We start from the raw sequence: 14,553 nt of genomic DNA, 5'->3' as shown, positions 1-14,553 counted from the left end.
AAAAAAAAAAAAAAAACACTCCAACTGCTTTTGGTTTCCCTGACACTCAAATGCAATTCCTTATGTTTCAATATATTTTGAAGTGTCTGGGTAGTCAGAACTAAATGCTCTACCTCTTAGTAACTTTGGAAACTTCTAGGTAATCAAGGTCTGATGAAGGACTGTTATTTTTAGTTTGAATCTACCAGGCTATTATTTCACTTACTCAAACTTGAATTTTCTCACTTGGAGAAAAGGCCATTTACTAACTTATGAATACTATGCATATCTTTAAATAAATAGGCTCAAGACTTACTGTATTTGTTAACAGGGAAAAAAATTAACTGGAAACACCACAAGGTTTAGAAAAACTTAGATGAATCCAAAACAAGTCCTGGTAGTGTTTCAAAATTAGCTTATTTTTGAAGCCTGGAAAGTTTCAGTTCAGTCCATGTAAATGATTTGTGAACACTGAAGTGCTAGGTATTAAGATTGAGTAGATATCTGCATGCAGAGTTCAGAGGGGTGAGGAGGAAGACTGGGTCTATGAATAAGACAATCCCTGTACTCACTATACACCAGCATGTTTGGCACATCCCAGACTTCGGTACTGATAGACCTCCTTGTATATGGAGTACACGCTCCTTCACTGGCAATGGCCATGGCATAATTGATCATTTGGTTGCCTGGGTATTCTAGGTAGCTGGAAGCAGGCAATATATAGCACATCCATTTTTTGAAGACCAGCAACACAATACAGATCAGAAACATTGACTCATCCCTATAAGTTCAGTTTTGTATTCTAAAAGGTTTGGTTGGACATTTCATTTATTCATCTTAAGTAATAACCTGCCATGCAGGTTAGAGGGAAATACTGTAGTGTGCAGAATACAGAGATAACCTTTCACTCATATGCTACTCACTAGGTAATCCACTTAAGAAATATTCCTTGAGTACTGATAAATTTGGAGGATGAATAATTATTCTTAAAAACTATAGAATCAGCATGATACAGATGACTGAATACAGATTACTGTGTTAGTGACACTATAAAAGACAGAGAAAGGTTAGACATTCAGCAAACCTACCAGGAACATTTATTTATTTACCTGGATACCTCTGGTTTCATCAACCTGATTATTACCTTTTCTTACTCTGTTATAGATCTGCCATGCAGATAGGTGTCTAATTCTGTTACAATTTTATCTGCTGGATATACATACTGTAACTTGTAAAAGTACTCTTGCAGAGAAACTAATCAAAACCATCAACCAGTTTAGAAAGGTAGCAGAATATAAAATCAACACACAAAAGTCAGAGGCCTTCCTATATACACAAACAACCAATCAGAAGAAGCAAAAATAAAAAAAAAAAACCCTTTTCAATTAAAACAAAAAGAATCAGGCCCTCCCTGGTGGCGCTGCGAGTTAAAGCAAAGCATTAAGAAGCTAAAGCCACTTCGGCATGAGTTCGATTCCCGCCTGCCCTGGAGGTGACCACATGGCGTGGCAGACCTCTCCTGACCCGCCCACTGCTCCCCTCAGCAGTGTACTTCATCAATCTGCCTGTTCTGCTCCCCAGTCTGTCTTTGGTGAAGCCTGTCACCCTCTGCAACTCTGGCCTGTACCCCAGTTCTGTATGCACAAATAAATCTTTAAAAAAACAAAACAAAAAGAATCAAATACCTGGGTATCAACCTAACAAAAGAGGTAAAAGACCTATACAAAGAAAATTACAAAACACTGTTAAAAGAAATTCAAGAAGACACCATGAAATGGAAAGCCATCCCCTGCTCATGGATCAGGAGAATTAACATCATCAAATTGGTCATCCTACCGAAAGCGATATACAGAATTTAACACCATTCCAATAAAAGTCTCAATGGCATTCTTCAAAGAAATAGAAAAAAATATTGATGAGATTCATATGGAACAACAAAAGACCTCAAATAGCCAAAACCCTCATGACTAAGAAGAAAGAGAATGGAGACATTACAATCCCAAACTTCAAGCTATACTGCAAAGCCATAATAATCAAAAGTGCATGGTACTGGAACAAGAACAGACATACAGACAGTGGATTCAGATAGAAAACCCAGATATAAACCCACATGTTTATGGGCAGCTAATTTTTGACAAAGGAGCAAAGAAGATACAATGGAACAAAGAAAGTTTGTTCAGCAAGTGGTGCTGGGAAAACTGAGAAGCTACATGCAAAAAAAATGAAACTAGATCACTAACCTAACACCTCATACACAAAAAACAACTCGAAGTGGATTCAAGACCTAGACATAAGAACAGTAACCATAAAATACCTGGAAGCAAAGATGGGCCAAACACTACATGACATACACTTAAGCGACATCTTTGAAGATAGAGCACCCAATGCAATGATAGTGAAGGCAAGGATACATAGATGGGACTACATCAAGTTAAAGAGCTTCTGTACAGCAAAAGCAACATTACAAAAGACAAACAGACATCCCACTGAATGGGAAAAAATTTTCTCACACAAAACTAGTGATAAAGGATTGATTACAAAGATGTACAAAGAACTGATGAAACTCAACAAAAGTAAACAACCCCATAAAAAAAATGGGCAGAAGAGCTGAAAAGACACTTCTCCAAAGAGGAAATGCAGATGGCCAACAAGCATATGAAAAAATGTTCAACATCACTTGTAATAAGGGAGATGCAAATTAAAACCACAATGAGATACCACCTCACCCCAGTGAAAATGGGACATCTTCAAACAACTAGCAACAACAAATGTTGGCGAGGATGTGGAGGAAAAAGGAACTCTCCTGCACTGCTGGTGGGAATTCAAACTAGGACAACCACTATGAAAAACGGTTTGGAGGTTCCTCGAACTGCTAAACATGGAGCTTCCATATGACCCAGCAATCCCACTCCTAGGTATCTACCCAAAAGACACAAAAACAATGATTCAAAAAGATACCTGCACCCCCATGTTTATTGCTGCTTTATTTACAACTGGAAAGATATGGAAACAGCCCAAATGCCCAAAAAAAGGATGACTGGATTATGAAGATGGTACATATACACGATGGAATATTACTCAGCAACCAAAAATAAATAAATAAATAAACACATGCCTTTTGTAGCAACATTGATGGAGCTGGAGAAGATCATGCTTAGTTAAATAAGCCAGAAAGAAAAGGAAAATACTGGGTGGTTTCACTGATAGCAGGAGTATAATGGACCAGGAGAGAAAAGGAAAATACTGGATGGTTTCACTGATAGCAGGAGTATAATGGACCAGGAGAGAAAAATAATAATAATAATGATAATGAACAGCTATATACCAGAGACATTTTGTGGGGGTGGAGTGGGGAATGGGATCAAAAACAGTGTGGGGAGGGAAATGCACTGGACTATGGTGATGGCACATGGGTTATCTGGTGAAAGGAAGCCCACAGGGATTACAACTGAGATGAAAAAATGCACAAAATGATGTAAAAATAAACTATTATACTATTATAAAAAGTAATAAGTGAAAAGTACTCTGTCTTGCTTATCTAAAACTTACCTAGTTCAAATTTCATGTGGCCCTATTCTAATATAAAATTTCATGGGGTAAATAAAAAAATCTCATCTAGACTTTTCTCAAGTTTATAGGTTTTGCTCACATAAATAGAGCCCAATTTTATAATTTCTCAGTTACCAAACCCTTTTCTTAGGCCATTTTCTAAAAGGTACTAACTTCTAAAAATTTACTGAACATAATTTAACCTTTGCTAGCTAGTTGGAAATCAACTGTTAACAGGGCTGACAGTCATTTCTGTCAAAAGCTACACTGAAGTAGACTGGGGTATATGGACTGCAGAAATGGGTCATGCCCGATGCTAAATTCCTATGTATGTCAAATATATACTTGCACATTTTCTTTCTCTCAAAATTAAGTAAAGCATGTAAAAATCAAGCTCTGGCTCACTTGGCTTCATGATACATTACGATTTACCATACGCAGAGAATTAAATGTAGTTAGTTTTAGAATGATGCACTTGTAACTAACCTGTGATGGCACAAAGGGAAGGGAAGTACTCACATTAGCTGCACCCAGGAGGATTAGTGTGGGCCCGAGGCCTATGGTGTAGATGGATCGGAGCATCACAGACACAAGGAATGGCCGAATACCCACAGGCTTGGAGAAGAAAAACAGCATAGACGTGCAGACTGCAACTGCCATCCAAAGAAGAACTGAGAACAATGGAGAAAGTGTACCTGAAAGGGGTGGGGAGGAGTTTGTTTTAAGAAGAATAAAATTTAATAGGTCAAACTATTTGCCACTTTGTATGACTCCACTGAATTTCAAAACGAACCCCCACGCACTGTAGAGTGAAAGGAAGTGTCTTCACACACGTTACCCATTATTACAGTTCCAGAACATCTGTGATTAATCTCAGGCTGATTAGATACTCACCAGTTAATGTTCCTTCCATTAAGTCTGAGAGAATTGTTCATCTTTCTCTCCTATGGGGCGTTATATGCTAAATACTTTTGATAGACGGATCTCCCTTGGGAATCTCAATTCAAAATTTATGATTAATGACCATTAACTGCACAGTGAAATCATGTACTTTTTTTTTTTGCCATCAAACTCATAACTTGTCTTATCCTATTATCAAGTTTCTCTATTACAGAATCAATCCTCTAAAGAATTCAGAATATATATAGTTCTATGTACATTTTACTGGGTGAATGCCACAAGCTTTAAATGTGTGCATGCTTGTGTTTGAAGACCAACACCAATTCCTAAAATGTTGAGCTATTTAGTAATCAGAGAATGAATGTTGCAAATAGTTTTAAAAGCTCCATTACAGAAGAATTCTTTTGAAGTTTCCCCAGTGAAGGTATATACATATGTATATTTCCTTTAAAAAGTAGTCTATGTCCCTGACACTCACACTGACATGTGGCTTTGGGAATCCTCTCTGAATGTTCCGGGGGGCTGCATTTGCAGAAATAAACTAAGGGGCAACATTTTGAGGCCAATTAGAGCAATTCTGGAGCCTCACACTGACTTTAGGTTGATAAAATCAGAGAAGCAGCAACAGAAGTGGAGATTTTCTACAGTTATATAGTTCTTGTTTATAAAATTTACTTTTGCATATCCAAGATCACAAAGCTTAGGTGTGGGAGCTTCAGCATTATCAGCAAGATCCTGGGTGTCTGGCCTCCTTCAGTGAATCCTATGTAAGCCTCTAGTTCCCCGAGAGTGTAAAGAGGACACAGTAGATAGGAAGATCATGCCGGACATTAAAAAATAAAACACCAAACAAAATGAGATGTATAAGAGCATTATTTCAGACATGCCCATTTTGCAATATTTGTCATTATCATGCCATCTCTAACAACAAGCAGTGATGAGACATAGTTGGGAAGAGGGGTTCCATCTGCCACTTCAGCACAGTCTGGTAAGATGACTTTAAGGAAGGGCAAAGAAAAGGTAAATTGCTCCGCAAATGACCTTCACTGCCTGTCCACTGGCAACACTAACAAAATGGGCACCCTGCTTGTGTTCAGAAGCTGCTGGTAAGCATTAATGTTTATAAAACACAGCTCAACCACTGGCTGCCCCAGTGTGACAGATCTCAAAGGAGCATGGAGAGGATGAAGCCTGTAGCTTCTCTCCTGGGTGCTGGAGCTCTCGAAGGGCGAGACTTTTTCACCTCTGGCCCCATATCTGGCCTATCACAGCACGGGGATGCAAGAATGAACATGGGCTTGTTAATGAACTGAGCAAACACATACTCTGAGCTCACTCTGAGTAACTAAATCTCCAGTTATAAATTCTCCAACTTGCCAGCTTCACTCTTTTGTGCTAACATCCCTGCTCATTTCACGACTCTTAGACAGTCACTGGATTCTTCAGAGTAGCTGATAAGCAATGTGCTCTTCTTATTTCGACAGCCCTGTCACACCGTGCCTTGTCATCAGTGCTGACTCTTCTGTCCCAGATGGTGTCTGGCTTTCTGGGATTTCCCCTTGATTAAACAAGAAATTATAAGTGTGGACTTCACCCCAGGCATGTGACTCCTTTATAGAGAGAAGTCAAGAGTATGTGCAACAGTACCACACAGTTTCATGCTTGGCGTGTATTTGTGGAGTAAATACACTGCAGAGCTATTCCAAATGGCTATTAATTGACAATTTTATCAAATGACCATAATTTATGATCATAATCTGTAGGGATGATCATACTGCTTTCCAGCTAAAGATTTAATGCTTAAAAAGTAAACTGAGGGGTTCTCCCTAGTGGCACAGTGGGTCAAAGCACTGCATTATGAAGCTCTCTGAAGCCACTGTAGCACAAGTTCGAACCCCCTCCAGAGAGCTGACCCACATGGCGTGGCAGACCTCTCCTGACCTGCCCGCTGCTCCCCTCAGCAGTGTATTTCAGTAGATCTGCCTATTCTGTTCCCCACTGTCTCTGGTGAATCTTTTCACCCACCACACCTCTGGCCTGTATCCCAGTTCTGTAAGCATAAATAAATCTTTAAAAAAACAAACAAACAAACAAAAAAACCAAAACTTAAGTCTTCTGTCAAATGTAAGCAATTGTCCAAGCTAATTTTTATCCATTAAGAGTAGGAGAAGGGGACAGACTTCTTTCTACTTGTTCTACTTGTATTATTTTTTTAATAATGAGCTAATTTCTACAATGGAAACATTTTTAAGGATTCATGTTATACATTTTAACATCTGAGGTACTACGAAGTGTGTCCTTTATAACAAAGTGTGTCCTTTATAGAGAGACATTCAAGCACCAAAATCAGAGATGTCAATTCAGTTCAGCTGCTGGACTCTGCTGTCTCCCTCTAAAGCCCTGCTAACATCCTGCTCTGTAAAACACGCCTTACTTCCAGCCTCCATCGACTCCTCGGCCTCCCAGGACAGCTCAACAAGCAGGCAGCTGGCCCATACCACGGGTGGTCTTTACCACCAGGCCTTGCTCACTCCTTCCTCCCTGAACTTGTCCATGAGCTCCAGGATGGTCCTGCCAACCTGTGTGATCTAGGACATAGTCACTGGCACAGAGCCACGGGCCAGCCTCACCTATTACAAAGTGGGCTGAATTAGAAGAACTTTTTTGTTTAACACAGAGCATTTCAGGAAAGAGCATTGCACCAGAATTGGAACAGGATTTTTCAAGGTTATCACTTTCAAGGTGATCGCTTTTTGGATAAAAGAAGCTCCCAGGACAGCCGTTCCCTCCACTCACTACTCCGCCTTTGCCAGATAAAGTCGAGGCAGATGGCTGCCAGCACAGCAATGTTCAGCTTCTGAAAGGGACCCAAAGGAGGGGTCCCTGCATGGACAGCTCTGCTCAGCCACAATCAGCAGAGCTCTGCTCTTTGGCTTTAGCACAAGATCTTTTTAAGGAAGCCCACATCCAAGAAATGCACCCATCCACCAAGGAAACTGAAACCTGAGCCTCAAACCAAGGTCTTTAAATCCTGGCCATGAAAGATAATCTGCAGAGGTGCAGGGGCTGGTTGTGAGGAGGTGGGGGTGCCCATAAACTCATCCTCTCAGATTTCTCTTAAATGTCTTTCTCAATCACTGCAATCACTACCTTGATCGAAGGAAAACTCTTCCTGGGAGAATATCTTGATCCAAGGCGGTCCAAGAATCTGCACAAGTAATTCTCAGTGGCTCCTATGAGATCAGGCTGAAGTTATGCTGGGAGAAAAGTCCCCTCCCAGCCCTCTGTCCCCACAGCCCTGTGGCCCATATGATTCCAGGGCAGCCTTTATCAGGGATAAGGGGTGCGCAGAGGGCCCTTTTTGACCACATGTCTTTTGGATCAGGGTCATTCTTCCCAGTATCTCTCCCTTCCAAGTGGACTCCGTAATTGATGTTTATACCCAGAATCCGGGGACCTCACGGTAGGAAAAAACCTTATACTTTTTTAACTTTCTATTTTAAATCTCTTTCAGGCTTACTAAGTGTTGCAAAAGTAATATAAAAATCCCATACACTGCTACCTATTCTCTCCAAAGGTCAGCCCCTTGCCTAACCACTTACAGTGATCAACACCAGGAAATTAGTAGGATATTCTACTTTTACCTAAGCTAGAGACTTATTCAAACTTCATGAAATGCCAGATCACAGCTCTGTGTCTAGATCTGCATCACACAGGGCACTGAGCTGTTCTGTCTTGTTGATCTGTTTTCATCTGTATGGTTCAGAAGAGTACTGGCCAGTTTTAGTGAAGAAACTCCCTCATTCTGGTTTTGCCTGAAATATGTCCTCATCTTACGTGTTTTGAGCAAATGTCATGTCCTTGTCAGTGGATCCTATCAGGGGGCTTGTGGTATTGCAAGATCACGTCAGCACTGCTACTTTAGTTAAAGTGGTTTTTCAAAGCTCCAATTTTTTCCTCCTGTAATTTATCACTAGGTTGTGGGGAAATACTTTCAGACTATGTCATTATGCTTTATTATCTAGCATTTCCCTATGACTTTCAGCTTCCACGGATGATTCTTACTAATGTAATGTTTTCCCAAACACTGCTATTCTATTTCCACCCTCCTTCTGTGTTCACTAATTGGAATGCTATCCTAAGAAAAGCTTTCTCTGCTCACTATTGGCATGGACTCTTATTTGGAGTCTTGTTCCGAGTTATTATATATGACTGTCAATATTTATTTTACTCAAAATTTCCACAGATTTGCCTATATGAAGGGGGATGTTCCAAGTTTTTTTTTTTTTGGACAGATTTCTATTTTTTTAAGCACTTTTAGAAAGAAGCCTTAAAAATCAAGTAATATAAAGGGAGGGGCAAGATGGCAGCAGAGTAAAGATGTCAAAATCACTACGTTCAAGCTCACACAGGAATATAACTAAAAAGGACTGTAGACTTACATACTACTAGTTTCAACCCAAATGAGAAAACCCTGGACTCACTAGAAGGAAGATAACTGAAGAAGAATTGGCAATTGGGGAGTTCCGATAGGGGAGCTCTGATCAGGGAGCACCCAGGCTCCCAGGCACTAGGAAGTGCTGCGGTCTGCAGGAGCTTCTTTGGCCCTAGCTAAAGCCCTGAAGGTGAAGGGAGACAGCTCCTTGAGTGGAGCCCAGGCTTCGGAAAGACTGCAGATCCAATCCTGGAGTGCCTAGGTGCTAGGCAAAGCCACTAAAGGCTCAGCTCCAGAATGGGCAAGATGGCAGCAGAGTAAAGATGCCGAAATCACTAAGTCCAAGCTCACACAGGAATATAAGACTAAAAACGGACTACAGAGTACATACTGTGAGTTTCAACCCAAATGAGAACACCCTGGACTCACTAGAATGAGGAGAATCTGCAATTGGGGAGTTCCCATAGGGGAGCTCCTATCCGGGAGTGCCCAGGTGCCCAGTCGCTAGGGAAGTGCCTCAGACAGGATAAGTGGAACCCTGCAGCTCCAATCAGGGGGAGCTCCCAGGCTTTGTGCAGCAAATGGAGGCTTCCTGCTCATTCAGTTCAGTGAGTGGAATCCAAGCTGTGGAAAAAGACTGCAGCAAGTGGGCACATAGAGCCCGGGAGGTGGGGAGGAAGATCTGGTGACTGGGGAAGCTGCAAGGCTTGCAAACCTTTCACCCACCTCCACAGCATAGGCCTGGAGGCTTGTTCCCACCATTAGCCAGTAAGGCGGGGCCAGCATGTTCACAAAGGTAAAAGGGAGGTAAAAGGGGAAAGAAAAACCCAGTTAGAATGAATAAAAAACAGGCCCATTAACATTCCCCCAAGTGGTAGGAAAAGACTGCTTAGGGAGAGACAGCTCTGGATGGGCAAAAAGAGCCCTGGAGATCCTGAGGGAAGACTGACAGCCTGCACAACTGGGAGTCATGCAAAATTAGGACTCAAGGTGTTACTGAACAGCAGTGACTGGAAAATGTGTAAACTAGTAAGGCACTGCCTTGCAAGGATTACAATGCTCAGAAAATAATCAAAACCACTGACTGGCTCAACCACAGACCCAGCTGCAACACTTCTAATGCACCCCAGCCCCCACAGTTGCATCCAAGCATAGAGGGAACCTAGGACATCAGAAGGCTACAAAGATCACCTGCCAGAGACAAGGACTCAAAAAGTTACCAGAAGAAGCTGAACACCACAGGAGACCCATGAGTGTCACTGGCAGAACTGACAGACATAATTCCACACAGTAGAGGCTGGAAAAACCGGAGGTATTGAAACAAAACAAGGCTCAGAATACCCTCCACAACTGAAGTGTCTGGAAGTCCCTCTGCCATCCCAGAAAGAACAGCCAGGAAAAATGCCAGTCAACAATAGCAACACCATTTCTCAATGAATAGAAAATACACGACAGGGAAAAGAAGACAAACAAACACTCAAGCAAGTCCATGAGGGGAAAATTCACCACAAAAAGATCAGTCAGCAGAAACCATCAAAGAAATAGAACTGCTCAACCTACCAGATAGAGAATTCAGAATCATCATGATAAAAAAAAAAAAAAAAGATGAGAAAAAAAAGAAATTAAATGAGGCAAGCCATTATTAGGGAGTTGAAGAATGCAAGCAAGGAAATGAATAAAAGAAATGAAAAAGAAAAAAAAAGACAGATATGAGACAAGCAATCAATAAGCTGAAGAAAGAAAATGAGACATTAAAAAAAAGAAATAGAAGAAATGTAGGAGATGAAAAGGCCACTAGAGGAGATAAAGAATGTTGGGAAAAGTAATAAGAACAGAATAGATGAAATGGAAGAACGAATCAGCTCCCTTGAAGATGCAGAAATAAAAAGAATTAAAACAGAAAAAGAAAGAGGAAAAATAAAAAGGAAAAGGAATGAATAAACACTTCAAGAGCTACCTGACACCATTAGGAAAGGAAATATTGGAGTTATAGGTATCCCAGAAGGTGAAGAGAAAGGCCAAGTAATCGAGAATATATTCACAGAGGACTAGAAGAGAACTTCCCTCATATGAAGGAGATGAAAGTAGACGTCCAAGAAGCAAGAAGAAAACCAAACAACCATGATGACAGGAGAAATACAGCAAGACACATCATAGTAAAACCACCAAAAATACAAGACAAGGAAAAGATCATGAGAATGATAAGAGGGAAGAAACAAATAACCTTTAAAGGGAAACAGACCAGGCTGACATCAGACTTCTCCAAAGAAACACTATGCGCAAGAAAGTGGAGGGACACACTCAACAAACTCCAAAGCATTAAATGCCAACCAAGAATACTCCATCCCACGAAGCTCTACTTCCTCTATGAAGAAAGAATAAGGACTTTCTCAGACAAACAGAAACTCCACAATTTATCATAACTAAACCCTCACTCCAAAAAATACTACAAGAAGCCAAAAACCAAATCCAACAGAATGAACAAGAACAATTCAAGTAATAAAAATACAAGGAATAAAAATACAAAAGGACCAAAATGGCACATGTAGGTGCCAGTATATCAATACTATCTCTAAATACAAATGGCTTAAACTCATCAATAAAAAGACACAGAGTTGCAGGATGGACTAAAAAACAGAACCCAACATTCTGCTTTCTGCAGGAAGCACATCTAACTACAAAAGATAAAAACAGATTGAAAATAAAAGGATGGAAAACAATTCTACAAGAAAACGGACCAAAAAAGAAGGCAGAAACAGCTATACTTATATCAGATAAAATAGACTTCAAACTAAAAGAGGTTAAAAGAGACACAGAAGGCCACTGCATTATGATTAAGGAGACAATACAACAAGAAGACATAACAATCAGCAACATATATGCACCAAATGAAGAAGGACCAAAATGTATCAGAAAACTACTGTCACCTATGAAAACATATATCAGAGAAAATACATACATAGTAAGAGACTTCAACACGTCATTCTCAACAATGGACAGTTCAACAAGACAAAAAACAAGCAAAGACTGTAAAGCTCTGAACAAGGACCTGGACAACATGGGTCTAACAGACATCTATCCCAAAAAATTTAAGTACACATTTTTCTCAAACCCACATGGATCATTCTCTAGGATTGTCCACATAGTTGGTTACAAGATAAATACCAATAGGTACACTAAGACGAAATCATACCAACTATTTTCTCTGACCATGAAGGAATCAAAGCAGAAATAAACCATATGGGGAAGACAAGAAACCCATCTACCATGTGGAGACTGAAACCCATACTACTGGAGGACCACTGAATCAATGAGCAGATCAAAGAAGAAATTAAAAAATACATGGAGAAGAACAACAATGATGACACAAGTCTCAAAAATTTATGAGACACATTAAAAGCAGATATAAAAGGAAAATATATAGCAATACAGGTTCACGTAAAGAAACAAGGATTAACTCAAAGAAACAATCTAATGTCCCACCTCAAAGAACTGGAAAAAGAACAACAAAGTAATCCAAGAGCCAGTAGAAGACAGGAAATAATAAAAGTCAAGTCAGAAATAAATGAAATGGATGTTAGAAAAAGTCCAAAAAACCAATGAAACCATATTTGGTTCTTCGAAAAAATAAACAAGACCACAGAATCATAAATGAAAAAGGAGAAATCACAACAGATCCAGCAGAAATCAAAAGAATAATCAGAGAACACTATGAACAACTATATGCAAACAAGTTGGATAATTTAGCAGAAATGGACAAATTCCTACAACTCTACAACCACCCAAAGCTAGATAAAGAAGAAAGAGAACAACTAAACAGGCCAATTACAAGAAGGAAATTGAAGAAGTAATCAAAAAACTCCCCAAAAATAGAAGCCCAGGACCAGATGGATTTACAAATGAATTTTACCAAACGTTCAGAAAGAACTATTCTACACAGACTCATACTTTCTTTGGAGCCAACATCACACTAATACCAAAACCTAACAAAGAAAAACAAAAAAAGAAAACTTCAGACCAATCTTCCTAATAAACACTGATGCAAATATCATCAACAAAATCTTAGCCAACAGAATCCAAAAATGCATTAAAAGAATAATACACCACGACCAAGTGGCTTTTATCACAAGGATGGTTGAACATCAGAAAATCAATTAATGTAATCCATCACATCAACCAACAGTAAAATAAAAACCACAGAATCATATTAATAGATGCGGAGAAGGCATTTGACAAAGTTCAACACCCATTTATGTTTAAGGCCCTCTAAATCCTCAGAATAGAAGGAACATACCTCAACATGATAAAAGCCATATATGACAAACCCACAGCCAATATTATCCTTAACGGAGAAAAGCTGAAAGCCTTTACTTGAGATCAAGAACAAGACAAGGGTGTCCACTATCACCACTGCTCTTCAACATAACATTGGATGTTCTAGCCAGAGCAATAAGACAGGAAAAAGACATACAAAGAATCCAAATAGGGAAAGAAGAAGTAAAACTGTGCTTACTTGCAGATGATATGTTAATCTACATGGAAAACCCTAACACCTCCAAAGAGAAACTAATCAAAACCATCAACCAGTTTAGCAAGGTAGCAGGATATAAAATCAGCACACAAAATCAGAGGCCTTCCTATACACAAATAACCAATCAGAAGAAGCTGAAAAAAAAAACAAACAAACACCCCTTTTCAATTAAAACAAAAAGAATCAAATACCTGGGTATCAACCTAACAAAAGAGGTAAAAGACCTATACAAAGAAAATTACAAAACACTGTTAAAAGAAATTCAAGAAGACACCATGAAATGGAAAGCCATCCCCTGCTCATGATCAGGAGAATTAACATCATCAAAATGGCCACCCTACCAAAAGCAGATTTAATGCCATCCCAAGACACACAGATTTAATGCCATCCCAATAAAAGTCTCAATGACATTCTTCAAAGAAATAGAGATTCATATGGAACAGCATAAGACCTTGAATGGCCAAAACTCTCATGACTAAGAAGAAAGAGAATGGAAGCATTACAATCCCAAACCTCAAGCTATATTACAAAGCCATAATAATCAAAACTGCATGGTACTGGAAAAAGAACAGACAGACAGACCAGTGGATGGGGATAGAAAATCCAGATATAAACCCACATGTTTATGGGCAGCTAATTTTTGATAAAGTAACAAAGATGATACAATGGAACAAAGAAAATTTGTTCAGCAAGTGGTGCTGGGAAAACTGGGAAGCTACATGCAAAAATATGAAACTAGATCACTACCTTATACCTCATACACAAAAATCAACTCGAAGTGGATTCAAGACCTAGACATAAGAACGGAAACCGTAAATACCTGGAAGCAAAGATGGGCCAAACACTACACCACATATACTTCAGCAATATCTTTGAAGATAGAGCACCCAATGCAATGATAGTGAAGGCAAGGATACATAGACGGGACTACATCAAGTTAAAGAGCTTCTGTACAGCAAAAGCAACATTACAAAAGACAAACAGACATCCCACTGAATGGGAAAAAATTTTTTCACTCAAAACTAATGATAAAGGATTGATCACAAAGATGTACAAAGAACTGATGAAACTCAACAAAAGTAAACAACCCCATCAAAAAAATGGGCAGAAGAGCTAAAAAGACACTTCTCCAAACAGGAAATGCAGATGGCCAACAGGC

The 14,553-nt window shown here is 39.5% G+C and overlaps 1 protein-coding gene across 1 annotated transcript in view; it reads right to left on the bottom strand.

The window, feature by feature from the left end:
- ITPR2 (inositol 1,4,5-trisphosphate receptor, type 2) overlaps window positions 1-14,553 on the bottom strand; it is a 450,179-nt gene that overhangs the window by 84,529 nt on the left and 351,097 nt on the right. The window contains exon 49 of the mRNA XM_004693199.2: window positions 4,048-4,223. Within this exon, the coding sequence (XP_004693256.1) occupies window positions 4,048-4,223 (176 nt within the window). The remainder of the gene's footprint in view (window positions 1-4,047; window positions 4,224-14,553) is intronic.

Source organism: Condylura cristata, unplaced genomic scaffold, assembly GCF_000260355.1.
Source record: "Condylura cristata isolate star-nosed mole 26May11 unplaced genomic scaffold, ConCri1.0 scaffold00036, whole genome shotgun sequence".
Taxonomy (NCBI): Eukaryota; Metazoa; Chordata; class Mammalia; order Eulipotyphla; family Talpidae; genus Condylura; species Condylura cristata.
Note: the sequence above shows the minus strand (reverse complement) of the source record. Positions and strands in the feature narration are given on the sequence as shown.